Source organism: Cryptomeria japonica, chromosome 9 (genome assembly GCF_030272615.1).
Source record: "Cryptomeria japonica chromosome 9, Sugi_1.0, whole genome shotgun sequence".
Classification (NCBI taxonomy): Eukaryota; Viridiplantae; Streptophyta; class Pinopsida; order Cupressales; family Cupressaceae; genus Cryptomeria; species Cryptomeria japonica.
Genome location: NC_081413.1, coordinates 598,383,461 through 598,402,493, shown reverse-complemented (window position 1 = coordinate 598,402,493; position 19,033 = coordinate 598,383,461). Strand labels below are relative to the sequence as shown.

Below are 19,033 nucleotides of genomic sequence, written 5' to 3'. Positions count from 1 at the left end.
GGAATTAAAAATACAGTTATAGGATTCAAATGAATCTTTTTCTTTAAAATAGAAGTTCCACATTTATATCTGTAAATTTATTTGTAGGTAGTGGAGAGGGACACTAAGTTTTCTCCACCAGTTTCGAGACTTTTATAATTATGTAACAGCTTGCATGCCATTATTTATATAATTTCTTATCTAAACATCTTCCTTCCCATTTAAAAAAATACCAAGTTCAGGAAGAGTTTAAAAATCCAAAAGACCTTTTACTTTAAAATGGGCTCCTAATTTTTCTCAAATATAATTGTAGCCTTATCCTTGATACTACACAAAAATTGTAGATGACACATGCAGCTAATGGTGACGGGTACAAAAATATATGAGATGTTCACACTAAAAAACGAAGAATTCGGAAGCTGGTTGAACATGAATAAATGATTTGTAGGGGCTAAGATAACGAGGTCAGAAGTGGATACCATTTACAACACGATAAGATATAGGAAGAAGAAGGTGATAAATACTTACCAAGCTGGGGCTTGACTCCAAGAAGAACAACTTGACATTCTTCGACAAGCTTGGCATTGGAAGGGAGAATGGTTACGCCGAAAGAAGCAAAGGCTTCGCGACGAGGAAGGCGGGTGTGGGCAGTACGCATCCGTGAGGAGGGAAAGACACCGGCATTGTGCAGCCCCCGCGCGATGGCCTCCGCCATCTTTCCCGCTCCGAGGAATCCAATCTTCATTTCTGCTTCGCCCATCTCTGCTCTCCTTCCCCCTTCCTTTTTCCCCTCGGTTTCCAGTTTTTTTAAAACTCCTCAATAACAGCAGCAGATGCTCTCATGTGAGGATGTCAATTCTGGTTCTAAAACGGCAGTAAGGATTGACTAACACGCGTGTTAGTCGTGTGTTTTATATCGTCGATTTTACAATAAACGGGTGCGATTGACTAACATTTTGCTATCACGCTGTATGAAACGTCCGTTTTGGAACGAGAACTAACACATTTCTCATAATCATAAATAGGTTAATTTGGTCTGATTGATGTTTAGAAAGATAAAGTATGGGCCTTTTTTTATAGGTCTTTCATGATCTGATTTTCAAGATGAAAATAAGGACAATCTTTCAGATTATAAAAGAAAACAGATAATATAAATCAAAACATATTCAAATGTAAAAGGCCACTAGAAAATGCCACTCCTATTCAAATTGAACAAGAAAAATATATAGAAAAGTAAGATGAGAATCTATGATGTCTCATCTAATTTACAAAATGCACAAAGCAAGTATTCATATAAGTAAAGTCGTCAACTAGATTCCACATAAATGTTGGCAAGTGTCCCAAACCTATGGCACATTACTTATATAGATGGGATAATAGCACATGTGAGGCATGTATGGTACTAGTTGAATCATGACATGGCATGGGTGTCGTTATGTGTCTGATGCATATAGTATGAGTTGTATAATCATGTCATGTGGTGTGAAGGTCATCAAGTGACATGCATGTAGAAAAACATAACACTTGGTCATTAATGTTTCATGTTTCATGCGCATAAGATTTAACTAAGCATAAGCACGTGCAACCATGTGTAAGGCCACACTATGTGCATAAGCAATATTGTGTGGTTACTCACAAGAACTTATAAAAATGTGAGAACAATATTGTGCATGTGTAAGAAAGCATTGTGTTGCGCATATTGAGTGATATCAAGTGCACTAATGAAGTTGTTGAAGATGATATGTAAGACTACTCTCAAATCATTCATCCACCCTTGAGGAATAATGTTCCTCGTTGTATTAACAATAAGCTAAAGAAACTACATATGTGGTTGTTTAAGAGTATACATTTTACATTAATCTTGTTAGAAAAGGGTGTTGTACACCCAACACACAAAAAATATTATTTAATATAAATATTTATTTGTGATGCATCTTTAGAGATGTGTTTAACCAAATTAAATATTTATTTGGATCCACTTGTGAAGTTGTATGTAACATTGGTTAAAGATAATTTATGTGTGGGTTGCACATTGAAAAAAAATTAATATTAGATAAAGTTAATATCAGAAAATAAATGTTGGAGCCAATGGTTTTAAAACCCATGGTTTTTCCTATAACATAGTTGTGTTTGTGTGAGCTTGATTCTATAAAAGCAAGCACATGTTGTAGTGGTTGTGGTTGGTTGGTTGGCTATCATAACCTTTGAGGTTGGTTATTATTCGTATTAAGCTCTCTTATAGTGTGCATGTGTTAAGCATGGCATGGGAAGTGTGGTCGCATGGCTACCCATTAAGATTGGACACATGGAGGATGAATTAGAGGAACTTGATGTTTTAGAAGTATTCATGGACCCTTTATAAGTGTTGTTGGTTGAAAATTTTGTGCACTTGAGGAAATATACAAAATTGTGGCTTCAACCACAGTGTGTGAGTAAAACTCTCCTAATTAAGGGAAGACTCCCCCTATCTATCTAATACTAAAATTAAAATAGGATGGAACAACAGTCTTTCTTCTTTTTCAAAAAAGCCAATATCATTTACTCTCCACAAAATAGTGATAGCAATTTAACATAAAACAGTAGTAACAACTTTTTGAAATGAAATGAGAGAAAGGAAATGAAATTTCCTAAACGCTCAAAGACTTTTGTCACTTCCTTCGGGATGAGACAACAATATCAAGCTCAAAGTCTTGACTATGTGAAGTCCTATCTACCATTTTCTATTCTAATGATGTCAAGAACAATTAATGACAACACAAAGTCTGAAATAACTTATTTCTTTCTACACAAGACAACAAGAACTAGTGTGAGCTCAAAGTTTCACAATTATTTCCTATTATAAAATCTACTTCTAATCTTTCTCAAGAGTGAGTGTAAGCACAAAGTCTTACAGCTTTTCTCAATAAAACTTCTATTCTAACTAAATTAATCTCCAATACTTGCAGCACAAAGTTTGCAAATCAAATTTGTTTAAGACCTTTAAGAAACACTCGCAAGAAAGATAATATGGAACACAAACTCAAGAATGTAGCACAAAGAATCAAAACTCGAGCAATCTTCTTCTATTCCTTTCAATTCTTCAATTTACACATAAAAGCTCAAAGACTTCTTTGCTGCAAAGTTGGCAGAGTTTTTGCTTGCTTTCAAAAAGATAAAGATTACAATAGACCCCCTCGAGTATTTATAGGAGAGGAGTCTTAAAAAAAGGTGGGAGGATCCTAACTAACTAGATAAATTCTCTCAACCACCAAGACATATTCAATAACTAACTATGACTTATTCAAAGTTACAAGTCATGTTCTAAATTGACTTGTTACTCATCTAATTGTAATTACAAAAGTGCAAGTAATGACTTGACTTGCAATTTACAAAATGTTTTTACAAGTGAACTTGTCAAAAGAAAAACTACAACTAAGAGATTACAATTCTGAAAAATGCAACTAAGTGTTGAAAAACACTTAAGTTGTAGCATGTGAAGACATGAATCCTTCGAACTTATGGATTATCATTCATAGCTCAGCAGGATTCGGCTCATGGGTGTTCTTGGCAACAATCATGGTCTTCACAATGGTATCATGGCATTGAAGAAGCATAGAGTTGTTCTTCTCCAAAGTAGATTGGATTTCCTACAAGAAGAGTTGATGTTTCATCAAAACTTGAATTGAGGCAGCTGAAAATTGCTCACTCCTCCACTCATTATGAATCTTCATCTGTAGATCTGCGATAACTTCTTCTTCTAATATCAACTCTCCATTCTGACCCATGATATTGCAAGAGGCCTTCTCACAGTGAGAAACAACACCTTGGAATACTTCAAGTCGCAATCTCAAATTGCATCATCAATCTCTTCAATGAGGGATTTGAGAACTAAGACTTTGTTCTCTAGGAGCTCTTCAAATTATAAATACATGACCTTGGAAGGAATAATGTCATGCTCCTGAAGAGCACTCAACTCTTGTTGAGGCATCTTGCGCAAAACCATCAAGCTACCTTCAACCCTTTCCAAGATCTGTTTGAAAGTCTCGGAGGTACGATTCATTTTTTCTTCAATGGTCTTCAACTTAACTATCATTTGGAATATGTCTTTCAGCACTTGCGCACACAAATCATGAAGTTGATCCACCCAAGAGTCCAACACTTGTAACTTCTGAGCGGCTCTTTCAACTCCTCGAATTGATTCTTGTGAACCGAAAGAACTTGAAGGATTACTCCCTTCACCACCAGGTTTTGTGATTTTATGAACAGCTACAACAAGTTGCCTATTCTCCTCTTCTAGCTTGTCTTTCTTCGCTAGAAGTTCATCATACGGTAGTACTAGTGAAGCTATGGATTGTTGGGCATCATGCTTGACCACTTCATGCGTTTGTTTACCCAATTCTATCATTGTGACCCTGTAATCAGCAGCTTGCATTTCCATGTGTGGCTTATCTAAAAGGGGCTCAACAATTTTTGTCACTTTCAACTTGTTGTTGTCAACTGTTACCCTTGAGATCGTCTTGGCTCTTTTAGCAACCTTGGGCCTAGATTGCTTAAGTTGCTGATAATCAAAGACATCAAGAGAAATTTTTGGCTTCTTCCTCTTGGGAGTGAAAGAACTAAGCCATGGAGGTAAAAAGACTAGTTCTCCTTTAGTGGCAGTTGAAAGCAAAGGAGAAGCAGTTTCTATTTGAACAATCATGGTCACCATGGGGGAAGTATCTGTCTGGATGGCAACCATGGCTTGTTCAGTAACCAAAGGGCATGAAGATTGTTTCATAAACTCCTCAAAGCTGGAAGTAGAGGTATCAATCTTTGACAAATGAATGCATGCAGGAGTATCCTCGAAGATTTTCAGCAAACTCTCTTGTTGATGATCAAGAGGTGGCTCAACTGCTGAAATGGGAATGAGATTCTGAGGAGACTCGTCCACTACTGTGTTAGGAGATAGAGGCAGCTCCATGGAAACTGAGGAGGGAATCTCATGAGGTGACTCTAAAGTCAGTGACTTAGGAGCATCATCCGATTGTTGTCCTTCCTCCAAATCATCAAGATCAATCACATGAATGTGAATCTGGGACTTTTCTTTCCCACGAACTGTCACCTCCTCAGGAGGAAGCATCATTGCCCGACTAACCCGCAATTTGATCCTCGTGCCTGAAGATGATGCACCTTCCTTGTTGTCGATCTGAATCTCAGACTTACATCCAAGAGACCCCGTAGAATCATCTTCTTTTCCAACCTTGATCTTGATGAGCCTAACACTGTTACCTTTGAGCCAAGTGTTGGTGTTAGCTAAGATGGGCTGAAATCTTTCAAGAATGGAAGTGCATTCTTTGTGTGACCACTGGATTAAAGGAAGTGGAGCTTCATCAACCCTCTGTGAAACGTACTCTGGATCAAGCACATTTCCATCATCAATCATCCCTTGCGGAATATCCACCAAGTTCAAATCAATAACCTTCTCAAGGGTGAGCATGCAGTAATCCATCTTAAGAACCTCCTTTTCTGTACAGAGATCCACCTAGATATCTTCTATGAGATGCATGTGCATGAAGGACTTTTTTATTCTCTCCTTCATACCTCGGTAGTCAAAATTTGCCCTTGACTTAAACCTTTTGAGTTTTATCTCTTGCATCTTGGTCTCCATAGCTTTGGCTTTGGTGGATGTGATGAGGGAGTATCAGCCAATCTTCAATGGGTTAGTTACATAGAAATCCCCATTCCAACCTTATGCTTGACAAATTGGTGTGCATGAATTGTCGTGATTTGTCTTCCCAACTTCATAAGAATAATCTTATCAGTTGAGTATCTAGGGAGCATGTATGGCTACCCATTGTAACATCCAACTCTCATATAAGTGAAAGTCGGGAATTGAAGGAACAAGCAACCATACTCATTTACCCTTTCCCATGCCTCGTATGATATTCTTCTATTCTTTAGAGTCTTGTCAAACTGACACATGAAATAACCAAAGAATGCATCATGAACCCTTCTAAAATGTAACCTATTGGGTCTCAAGGGCAGCTGATCATAGTACTCCTACACTGGTATAAGTGAGTGATCACCCTTGGTAGAAAGACCAGGGAAATGTCTAAGTGATGCTGCCAAATACACCACGCATGAGTTCATATAAAATGTCATAGTGGTAGGGACTGTTGCAAGTTGTTCACACAAAGCATCACTAATAATTTCTCCCCATGAGATGTGATGGGACTGTCTTATGAACATGATAAATTGATACATCCAAGGTTCAAAAACATTAGAATTCTCAAGACCTAACATACTGTTGAGGAGAGTAATGATGTCCCCAATTTCCCACTTGAAGTCACAACAGTATAACTTATCCCACTTTGTGAAAGCGACTCGTCGCTCATGGATCCATCTGTTAATGTGATGTTTGCAGTCCTTTTCCCTCTTGACATAGTACTCAGCTGCACTATCCTTGAAAATCTCCATATACACAAGTGTTGACGGTATTTAGAAGACTTTCTCAATAGTATCTGCATCAAGGTGGATTATTTCCTCCCCATCATCATTTCTAATGGTTCTCATCTCCTTGTCGAAATGGTGACCGCAAGCAAGAACAAATTTAGGTTCTAGGGCAGCCACTGGAAAAGAAGATGCATGATGAATGTGGTTGTCCAACAAATGTTGCATATTACTATCTTGTAGATCCTCCACCCTTTTGATGAATTATGACATGTCAACATGCCCAATTTATGTATCCTTGACATGATCCATAGGAGAGGAAACCTGTGTAGGAGAAACCTCATTCTGGTATTTGTCATATTTATAGTTTATCTTCTTTGGAACGAAATATGACGGTAAATTTGACATTGAAGAACGATCTGGTATGGTGCGATGAAGAATTAAAAGTGTCAAAGAAACATCAAGATCAGCTGCAACTATCATCTTTGGGAAAAACTCTAACCCTTGCACTTCACAATTTTGTGAGAGGGAGATGGGAAATAAATGGGAATGCTTGAAACTTGGCCTTTGACCAATTTTGGATCTTGGGGAAAGTTTTACAAGTATACAAGTGGGGAAGGACAAATGTGCAATCGGGATTTTAAAACCCGAATGGAAGTATACTTGTAAAAAGGAAAATGTAGAAGTGGGCGAAAATGAGATTTTGACATGTGGGAAATGGCGTGAATGATATGTACGGATAAAGGCAATGAGTATGAACAAAAATATAAGGATTTTGGGAAGATCACTTTGAAGAAAATGGGAAGAACTTTCAACATGTAATCTGGTTTTAAAAAACTGATTTTGAAAGAATGGGTATTTTTCACCTTAGGATCTTGGAATTTCACCAAAAGATGACTAAAATGTTCCAACCATAGGGGAAGATCAATTATTTTCATCTTACTTGCAATCGGGATTTATAATCTCGAATGTAAATAAAGAGGGAAAATGGGGAAGAACAATGCAATTCGCAAATTTCTTTGCTAAGGGGAAAATCTCTCACGCAAAACCGATTTTAGGCAAAAAAATAACATATCTACAAATTTACAAATTGACCAAGGAAAACCAAACAAACAAGAAATAAAAACAAAAAAGAAAGGAAAGAAACATACCTTGATCAATCAAAACGTCCTCCAAAATACAAGAAGCAATCCTTGAAATGAAATATTGAAACTCTTAAATAGATACAAGGAGGAGATTCAAACCCTAGCCACGTTTTTCCAAAATACCATGTGCAACAAAAATGGCTATCAAAATGGCATAATAAATGGTCAAATCTCCATCCAACCCCACGCCTAGGTGAAGGAAGCAAAAACGACTTAGGAAAGAATGGATTCGTGGCAAATTTCAAAGGCAAATCGTGACATTTACAAACACGTTTTTTGTTGTTAAACACCAGAAAACCAGCGATTATGACCTCCAAATGGCATGGGACGTGTTTGAAAATGCACGAAAATAGGGAGGAATCCAAAACTCCTTTCACCTCGTAAGATTTCTCCACAAAAATTGCTTGAAATCTTCAACAAATTCCACCTCTATAGTTGGTCGGGTTCTTGGGAGTAAACAAAAAGTTTTAAAAATGCATGTAATAAAGAAAATCAGGTTTCTTTCATCTTATTACAAGTTTAAAAATGTCTTTATTTTCAATTCTAGAGCAAATCGGGTTTGTGAGAGAGAAATGCAAGTTATAATAACTTGTAAGGGGAAAATAAATCCCCTCAACACGTTTTAATAACTTAACTTTAAAAAGCACTTGCAATAGGGAAATAAAATTCCCTTTACAAGTGACTTGAAAATAAAACATATAATAGGGAAATAAAATCCCTATTACAAGTGAAATCACTTAAATAGGAACTTTAAAAAAAAAAAATTACAAGTGACTTTTAAATTTATAAATTTAAAATTAACTTGTAACTTATCCAAAAAGTTCCTATTATAACTTAAAAAACCAAAAAGCATCAAGGGGGAAATAAAAAGTAAGTTACAAGTTCTTTTTACATAAAGTGAACTTGTAACTAACTAAAAATTTTCCTACAAAGACTAAAACAAAGGAAAACATAGAACTTACAACAAACCGGAAATTGAAGGAAAAACATAACAAACGAACTCAAAACACGATGAAATTTGAAATGTGGTTCGAAGATGGAATGAGGGTTAAGCTAGTCCGGAGGTAGGGCAAAATTCTACCTCGAGAAGCATGCCTTAGAGTAATTTTTTTATTTTTTGACAAAAAATTTAAGTAATGGTCCATTTTTTAAAACAAAAAATGAGGACAACAAGTGTATAGTAATGTATTATTATTATTCAATAATAATACATTGAGTGTGGATTGTTTTGGAGGTTGATTTTTTACCACTTGAGGGTTTTCCTGAGGCATATATTGTGTAATCTTGTAATATATCTAATATCTTTGCATTATGGTTATTCTAGAAATTTGTATGCATATATTTCTCTCATAGGACTATAAAGGAAATGGTTTGTTCAACTTTGTATTTTTCTAACAAGTGATTTTAGATCCATGGTTGTGGTTAAGGAAGGAGAGAGGTCCCTATTTTTGTTTAACCATTATTTGAGTAGATTTGGTGCAAAATTAAAGTCGTGGAAATGTTAGAAATATTTCAAAAATTTCAAGGTATGAGATGTGTTTTATAGGTTGCAAAAATTATAAATTTGGGGTTTATAAAATTGTGGTTTTTTCACAGATTTAGGGTTTAGATAAAATTTGATAAAAAGAGGTTTTTTTTCCTATGCATTCACCAAGATGGTTTTGTGGAGGAATTTTAGAAATGGCCTCTTGGAAAAAAAATGGACCTAAATGTTGGATCTAAGATGCCTAAAAGATGAAGGTTTACATAAAATTTGACCTATTTTGGTCACTAAGGCTATACAAAGAAAAAATGCCCATTTTCTTGTTTGTAAATCATACAATCATAGTTGCAATTATTTTTTTTAAAATTCTTTAAAAAAAGACCTATGCAATAAAATAAAAAATGAAATGGGGGATATGTGGGGTTCATAAACCCCTATACACCTGGTACCTTGTTGATAATGATACTAATAATATAAAGCCAATATAGAGGTGTCAACACTTGTTAGCTCCTAGTAAACTCCCAACCAGCAAAGCCATGGCCAGTAGACCCTGGGTCCCCTATCTTAGCTATCGATCAAGCATGATTAAAGATTAGACACTCTAAACTTATAAAAAAAATAAAATTTCAAAATCAGAATACAATTTAGAACCTTTTAAATCCACTACAGATTTGCATCTCAAGTGCCAACCCCACCTAATTGTCACCTAATGATTCTTATTGACATTACCAATTATATAGACATGGTTCTTTTGGGCACCATTATATCTTAAAGTGAATTTTATTTAAGGGGACATAACTTTCATCCATGATATAAGATTTTTGACTACTTATGGTCATCAAAAACCTCTCTTTGAGCATTATTCAATGGTATAGGTTTGGATTTTAGATTTTTCCATTTGTGTCAAAATTTGTAGCCTGAAGTTGAGATTGCTCTAGAATGTTTAACAAGTCATATCTTTCACATACAAAAATCAAATTTTAGATTTCAAATAAGTGACTGGGAGTATTTCAAACATACTACATAGTGGATTAGGTGGTTTTTCACTTGGGTGAGTGAAGAGAAAATTTCACTTGTTTGAGCACTCATAGAAGCTTGGGTTTCAAGGTGTGATTATGTCAGCATCGAGATAAATTTGTGGGCAAAAAAATTTGGGAGTACATATGTTTATAAGGCTAATATGATGGTACAACGACTTATCAAATTTGGTTCTCCCTGGTATAGAGTTACAAGCATTTTTTCACTATAGAATATAATGGACACATGTATACATATTATCTTTTAGTTTACAGACATGGTTGATATGCATGTAGGATAGGAGTTTCAATTTAGTGATATTTGAGTAAGTCGGAGTTGATAGCTAACCCCACAGCTCCAAGAAATTACCTACAACCAAAACACCTATCACATCTAAATAGAAAAAGTCATGATTGATGTTATGCAAACTTGAGAGAGATTGATCCAGAGAGGAATTTGATATTGAAATTACTTGTAAATGAATTGGATAAATTATAATGAATACAATGAATGTTGTACAAGCATAAAGATAAAACCCTGGATGAAACCCTAGGAGAGGATTAAGTCAGGGCATGACAAGTGTCTTAATAATATGACTTAAGAAAATATGTACTAAATAGAACTCAAACTAATAAAAGAAGTTTAAGCACTTTTAAGTTTATCTCAAGTGTAATAAAGCAATAAAGGACATAATTAAACAATTAGTTAAGTGATTATCCTAATTACTCTAACACCCCCCTCAAGATTAACTCAGGGAGAAGCTAAAATACTAATGATGAATGAAGATATGGATGCATGGATGGGTCTTGTTACAAGGCCTAATGAGGTACCCATGTAACAAAAAATGCAATTTCTCATAACCAAAGAAAAGGAGAAAACCTCAAGGGAAAAAAAATCTCTCCAAAAGAGAGAAATAAAATAACTACACTAGTGAAAGATGGATAGAAGGAGGACTAAATGTGATCCCCCAAGGACTACTTTTGTCACACAAGTATAATATATTTCTCCCCCATAAGAGAGAAAAAATGAAGATAGGAATCTCCCCCACAAAGAAGTAGCTCCTATGTCAAGGATGAAAGCCTAAAGATGGAACACGATCCATTTCTTGCAAACAATGTTTCTCTCTTTAAGAAGAAACAAACCCACTAGAGATTAAAGAAGCCATTGTCATAAACTGGAAGAAGTAGGAATTCAAATCCAAATAGGGTGTGCATTTGGAAACTAATCAAATGTTGTTATATCCATGAAGGATAATGGTGCCACAAACCAATCAGGTACAATTCCAATCAATGTAGAAGGTGACAATCTAGAACTCTACAAAAATTGGCGTACAACAAACTCTATGGGTGATGAATATGAGTTGACAACATAGATGGGGTTGAGATGAATGTCCCCGAAATAATCCTCTAGATCTGCAATCTGAGACTCCACAAAAAAAAATGATATGTTTGTAAGATATGAGTTCCAAGTAGCCATGTTTGGATGGACAATGTCCTGATGCACTAAATCAATGGGGTATATGCATGTACTAATGTCAAGTTGATCAAGAACAACAAAAGATAAATATTAATATGGGATATTAATGTGAGGAGTAGGAACTAGGAGACAAGCCTTTGATCCATTAGAACATGCAAGAGTTGTGATATACTCAAGATCCTCTAAAGTATCATCATCAAAGGGTATGCAATCTACATGTGCAAGGGGAATAAGAAAATTTTCTACAAGATCCTTTGGGAGTGGAAAGATATGAGGGACTTTATGAATCTCTCAAAGTTGAGTCTAAAGTGTGCGGGGACAATCAATGTCTGATATAGCACACATAGTATCAAGATCCACACTAGAGAATCAATCCTATAACATCATCTATGATAATACTCCAAGTTGATTTACCCCCTAATGTAGCTGGTTCAAGTATCATTCCGTAGAAAATAAATCAAAAGACCTAGCCACCTAACATATGTTAGGATGTCGTTTTGCCAAGACTCATAATTACCCTTTTCCAAGATGACAACAATGGGATGAACAAAAAAACTCATGACAATTCATCAAAATGAAAATAACAAACCCAAATAGCCTTAGTGCATGTAAATCGGATTAAATAAAACTCTCCCACAAATAGGTCCTTTCCAAGTGCCAAAATTTCCAAGTAATTGACCAAAAAGTGAAAACACAAAAATCTACATAAAATGTACTTGGGGTAGATTCTAGAAAAAGTGCATGATTTGATCCAAAGAGATCTAAAATACCTTTTCAACATAGCAAGAATCGTGAAAATTCAAGATCATGGCAAAAAGTTGTGAGCAAAATTTGAAGATTAAACCTCCACCACTAGAAAGTTCTTAGAACCAACTTTCTTACAATATCTGGTTAGTCCAATTTTGGCACCATATGCCCAAGTTATGACTAAAACAAGATGCCCCCTTTAACCATGAACGAGGGGACTTTGGGCCACTTGGATGTTGACGTCCTCAAAGAAATATGCCCAAAATATGTTGGGCGCTAAAAAGTCAATTATTGTTGGAAAATGGGCACTTGAATATGCTTATAATTATTGGAATATTCTTTTAGGCATTAAAAATGATGACTGGGCATTGGAATCTTAGTATCACATGTTGTTTGTTAGGTAATATTATATTCTAAAGGTCAAAGCATGTGGGTGCCTATGAATTTGCATGGATGGGGATGCATTGGGTATGAATTTGCATGGAGAGTAGGTAGTGCGCAAGATTATGATGGAAAATAACAAAGAAAACACAACAAACCCCCTGTGGCACTTTATAAAAGGAGTGTGAATATAGAAAAAGGCATAGCATGAATTGTAAAATCCCTAAAAAAGCATGCATAATAGTGGCACTTTATTTCAATGTGTATACAAAGTAAAAAATTGAATTCGAAATATATTCATTGATGAGAACTTTAAGTATCCTTCAATATCCATCATTTGTCTTTGATTATTTCCTAAAAATAGTTGTACTTGCATACTTTTCATATAAACTTCAAGGAATCTCCCAAAGTTTGTAATAAATATAAAGCAGTGAATATAATTATTAATGATATGATTAATATTTAGATAAGTGTATGTTTATTTGTTAAAATATGATCTGAAATGGTGCGATTTAACATGATGAGAAAATAGGACTAATGTGTTCAACAACAAAATGAATAAAGGTGGATGACATGGGTATTCATGTAGCCAAAGATAGTGCAACAATGACGAGAGAATGTATTCCTATAGCCAAGTGAAATGCAAACATATGGCAACATTTGAGTGGGTGTTGAGTTGGTCATTAAGTGGTTGCATAAGACTCATTGCCAATGAATGTTTGGAAAACTAAGGACTCTTCCACTGCATTTATTGATAATGTTGTTCTGTTACATACTTATCTCCACATACCTCCATAAGTGAATATTCTCTTTTATGATTACAACTCTATTTATCTTGCGATTGTGCTCACCTAATAAATAGCCATACCCCTACTTAATAGGGATGGGAAATGGGTTTACGCTGAATAGTCCAAGTTAGTTACATGAGTTATTTGAGTTTTATATACATTGCAAAGACAATGGACTGATGATCAAGCATTTTATATATTTTGTTTTCAACTCAATAATCAAATTTTAATTTTTCCATCTATATAAAGTGATGATACATTAAGCATTTACTGAAGTTGATTGCTTTGTGTAATGAGTGCACATACCCAAGTATGGCCCACTTGAGGTACGTGCTACTTTGTAGTTTAGTTTGTGAATACTTTTGCATATTAGTTGTTATTCAATGTATTCAAATGTTATTCAAGGATAAGTAATTGTTCATGTAGCAACTATTATTTGGTATTCTATATAAGATTTTTAGCTGAAACTATCATTTTGCTATAGTTGTAGTTTGTAGAAAAATATTAGCAATATTGTTCAGCCTTCTAGTTATTTATCAATTTAGTAATTGTTGAATTTTGCAACACAAGCAACTGCAAGGTCAAACAACAAACAATAACACCTTCCAAAAACAAGAGTTGCACAAATGAATGCTATATTACGCAAAAACAGAGAATACAAAATTACAGGATGAATTACAATTGTACAATGAGGTTCTTATAAAGAAAACATAGAGCTAAATTTAGGAGAATTAAAGTGCAGGCATGGGGAGGTAAATAAAATTCAACTCTAACTAAACTATATGAACAAAATCTAAATTAGAAGCAAGCACTCCTAAGTGAACTTAAGCAGAAAAGCATAACTAGTTGTAAAAAAGGAACTAATAGCTAAATATGCTCTAACACCCCCCCTTAAGTGAAACTTAAGGTGAGTACAAAAACTCTAAATGCATGAATGCACAAATGGGCCTCAACAGCAAAAGGCTTTATTAGGTACCCATGTATAAACCAATGAAGTCTCTCTAAGCGGAGAAAAAGGAGAAAACCCACATGGGAAAAAACCACTCTCCAAAAGCGAGAGATGCAATAAAAAAGGTACTACATGTGACTAAGATGGAGGACTCCAAGTGGCCCCCCAAGTACAAAATAAATCACATAAGTACAATCAACATTCCCTCATAGGAGAGAAAAGAAGAGACAATGTATTCCCCCCCATAATGAACCTCCAATGTTGAAGATGAAGACTCGAGGACATATGCTAATGAAGATCTAAGAGTATCAAACCACGTTCCTCCCCTTAAGAAGAAATAAATCAAGTGGTCAAGGTTGAATCAACTCCATGGAAGGAGATAGAAGGAATAGTCTAATGATATGTGCCCTAGGACTGCTCAATTGTCCACATGTTTGAACTATGATGTGCCAGATCAATTGAAACAAATCCAAACTGCTGTGAAGATACCTTCTAAACAACCTTTGAAGGCACTGAAGATGGGATGACATGAATGCTCAAACTACCATAAAAAAGGAAGTGAATGCTCAAACTGCCATCAAAGAGGAAATGAAGATCCTCAAATATGTCTCTAATGTTTGCAATGTGGGACTCAATAACCCTACAATATTTGGAAAGAAGTGATCCTACAAAGATGAAACTAGAAGGGAACAATCAACATACTAAACTTAATTAATAGGGGCTATGCATGAGCCAATGCTAATCTAATCAGGAACAACAAAAGATGATCAATATTACTGAGATTGAGTCTCAATATGAGGAGTGAGAACTAAGAGACAAACCTTGAATCCATCTGGATATGAAAGGCCTGTGATATACTCCAACATCTCAAAAGTACCACCATCATAGGGTATACAATCTGCATGTGCAAGGGGAATGACACAATCTCTTGCAAGATCCTCAAGAAATGGAGAGATATGAAAGTCTCCAAAGATCTCCCAAAGGAGAGTCCAAAGTGTTCGAGGACATTCAATGACAATCAAAGCACACATAGTGTTAAGATCAACATAAGAACCAATCAATCCTACAACATGGTCATTAATGATCCTCCAAGAAATTTGGCCCCTCTTTGAATCTGGTTAAGGGACGAGTCCATAGAGATAGGGTAAAAAATTAAGCCACCTAAAATGTGTCAAGATACCCTTTCTCCAAGACTCATAATTGCCCTTTACTAGGATAATAATAGAAGCATGAACAAAAAAATCCATGATACCTCCTCAAATAAAAATATTAGATGCCAAAAATCTCAAAACATACAAAGCACATCAAATAGAACCCTCTCCAACAAACAAATCCATCCCAAGTGCCAAGATATCCAACTAATTGAGCATATAGCGAAAAAAAAATCTATAATAAAATGTACCTAGATCACAACCTAGAAAAATAGACTTGAGATTCAAATAGGAAATTTTGAGTGTTTTCCGATGATGTATGGAAGTTGAAAAATGGAGTCTAGATGTGCAAGATATGGCCCCAAAAGCGCAAAAATGAAGGTTGACTTCCGAGGCATGGTACAAAAAATTGGTGCAGAATTTTATCAAACAATGTGTAGAGTTAGATAGCCCTCTAAACCAACTTTCCACCAATATCTTGTTTTCCCAATTTCAACTCCATATGACAAAGTTAGGAGCAAAACACTAAAGATTACTTTTTAGGGCTTGGAAGGCTTGAAGGGACCCCAAAAATGATTTTTTTTTAAAATGGTAACTTTTCAAAAATAGAAAGTTTTTGAAAATAGCAAGTTTCCAAAATAGAAAATTTTAAAAATAGGAACTTTCCAAAAACATAAACTTGTCGAAAACAAAAACTTTCCAAAAATGAAAACTTTCTGAAAATGGAAACTTTTTGAATTTTTTTTGCAAAGAATTCCCCAATCATTGATTTTGACAAATTGACAAGTGATTTTAGGGTTCTCAATCCTCCTAAGAATGATGGTGATGTTCGTTTGGCCCCAAACTAGCTAGGTTTTTTAGCTACCCCCAAAATTGCCTCGAAAAATATGCCCTCAGCCAAATTGACCCCAAATTTGAACTGCTTAGATTTTGACAAAATGATTGTCGATATTAAGGTTTTTCAATATTGTGGACACAATGGTGATTCCCTTTTTACTTCAAAGTTGATTAAAACAATCCACCTCCAAATCCTCAAAAAAAAAAAAAAAATGTGACCCTGCAATGCTTTTGAGCAAAGAAACCCTCAAAACTTGAGAAGAGGCTTGTTGAATCCATGTTCTAATACCATGCTGAATTTCGCAACACAAGCACTTCAAGATCAAATAGCGAACAAGAACACCTTCCACAAATGAGAATCACACAAATGAATGCTATATTACTCAAAAGCAAAGAATACAAAATTACAAGATGAATTAAAATTGTATAATGAGGTGCTTATAGAGAAAGAACATAGCTAAATTTAGGAGAACTAAAGTGCAAGCATGAGGAGCTAAATAAAACTCTTTTCTAGCTAAACTAGATGCACAAAATCTAAATTAGAAGCAAGCACTCCTAAGTGAACTTAAGCGAAAAAGCATAACTAGTAAAAAAATAACTAATAGCTAATAATACTCCAACAGTAATAATTGTCTTTATATTTTATGATTCCTCAATTTATAAAAGCATATTAGAAAACCCAAAGAAACTCCTAGGGTACAAATAGTACAAATCCCATCTCAAGTTTATGTCCTTGGATGATAATTTAATGTATCCTATGATAATTTATGGTTGCTTGATATAGGATGAACTTGACCTTTAAGTAGAACGCATGAATATACTACTTCATATCATTAGTTTTTATAGGAAACCACACACTCACAATATCTAGAAAGGATTAAAAAAAGAAATACATATAGAACAACTCAAAAAATGTCATATCGCGTAAATAGAATGTTTCCAAGTTGCAAAATGTTCAAGTAATCAACAAAAATGTAAAATGTTGACAAACTAAATAAAAAATATTTGGAGTTAAATCTAGAGATAAATGCATGGATATTTGTGAAAATCTAAGAATATTTTCCAATGCAACAAGAATCATGAAAACAAAACGTTATGAGCTTGAGAGCGAAAAAAGAACATCTGACTTTGATAGGAGATAAAATGTACGAACAAAAAAATCTAAAAAATATTGGCAACATTGAAAATGCTTAGAACTACTAGTTTTATCTCTAATAGTTAAGCTTAATCCTAATAAATTGGTTAGTTGCAGCAATTGCAAGAGTTTCCTACAAAACCAACTATTATGTCAATGCCTACTAATCTTGCCCCCAATTCACCAAGATCCATGCAATTACCAATCCAACCAAAACCTAACCCTAATAATATTCATGTTTTTTTAGGATTATACTGATGATGTTGTTCAATTTACTACCTATGTCATTGAGATTAGTAACGTGCATATTTGCTCATAAGAAATATTATCCACTCATACATCACAAGTAATAATGAAAATTCTCTCTAAGGAACCTATTAGTGATGCTAAATCATAGCCAAACCAACCAAACCAACATCCTAATAATGAAGAAGTTGTCATGAAATATCCTCTATTTCCAAAAATATTAGATACCAAGATATATAAATTTGAGCCTAAATTTGACATTCTTGGCTAGTTGAAGAACAAGTTATCAAAGATTTTACTATCTATATAAATTTAGGAATTATGTTAAATGAAACCAAATAAAAAAATAAAATATCCCAAACCATCCATGTTATCAGATATCTAGCAGATATCATGTTAGGCAAGGTGGTTGCCCCAAAATACACAGACCCAGTTAGCTCAATTGTAGATGTGTCCATTAATGGCATTCTGATATGCAACACTTTGATCAACTTAAGAGTAGCCATTAATGTTATGGATGCAAAATATTCAATTAGTTAATCTTCAGCCTACCCTCACTATACTCCATTTAGTACACAAATCAACTACTAAACCCAAGGGTGTCATTGAAGATCTAGTCATCACATTAAATGGACTTTATGAAATTTTGCATGCATTTCATGATGGTATAGGTGGAGGAAATTTTTCTAGAAAAAAAATGGTTTTGAAGATATTGAATATAGGTTATTACTAGCCTACTTTAAAACAAGATGCGGTCAAGTACACTACACAATGTGATAGATGCCAAAGCATGTGTCATCCAACCCAAACCAATGAGATGCCCCTACAATCACAATTGATTGTCTCACATTTTGATAAGTGGTGATATGACTTTATAGCACTTGTAGATCCTCCTTCAAATAATAAATACATATTAGTCTACATTGTTTACCTCACCAAGTAGGTGAAAGTTCATGCAATAAAGCATGCTAGGGACAACAAAGTTGTTGAACTCTTATATGAAGAAATTTTCACTAGGTATGGGGTACCTAGAGAAATTGTTACTGGCCAAGGACCTCAATTCATTCAACCTTGATTCAAAAATTAGTAAATGAATACAACATCCAACATAAGAATTATATTCCTTAATTGATCTAATGGCCAAGTTAAGGTTACATATAGGGACATTTAATGAATCCTAACCAAGACAATTGCCCTACATTGCAAGGATTAGGTAGCTTACCTTCTTGAAGCTATTTGGACCTACAAGATAATTTGGAAAACTATGACATAATTTACACAATATGAAACT

At 34.7% G+C, this 19,033-nt stretch overlaps 1 protein-coding gene across 1 annotated transcript in view; it reads right to left on the bottom strand.

The window, feature by feature from the left end:
• Positions 1–916, bottom strand: part of LOC131074497 (pyrroline-5-carboxylate reductase) — a 39,712-nt gene extending 38,796 nt beyond the window's left edge. The window contains exon 1 of the mRNA XM_058011127.2: positions 508–916. Coding sequence (XP_057867110.1) covers positions 508–739 — 232 coding nt within the window. The 5' untranslated portion in view covers positions 740–916. The remainder of the gene's footprint in view (positions 1–507) is intronic.
• Positions 917–19,033: the final 18,117 nt, after the last annotated feature.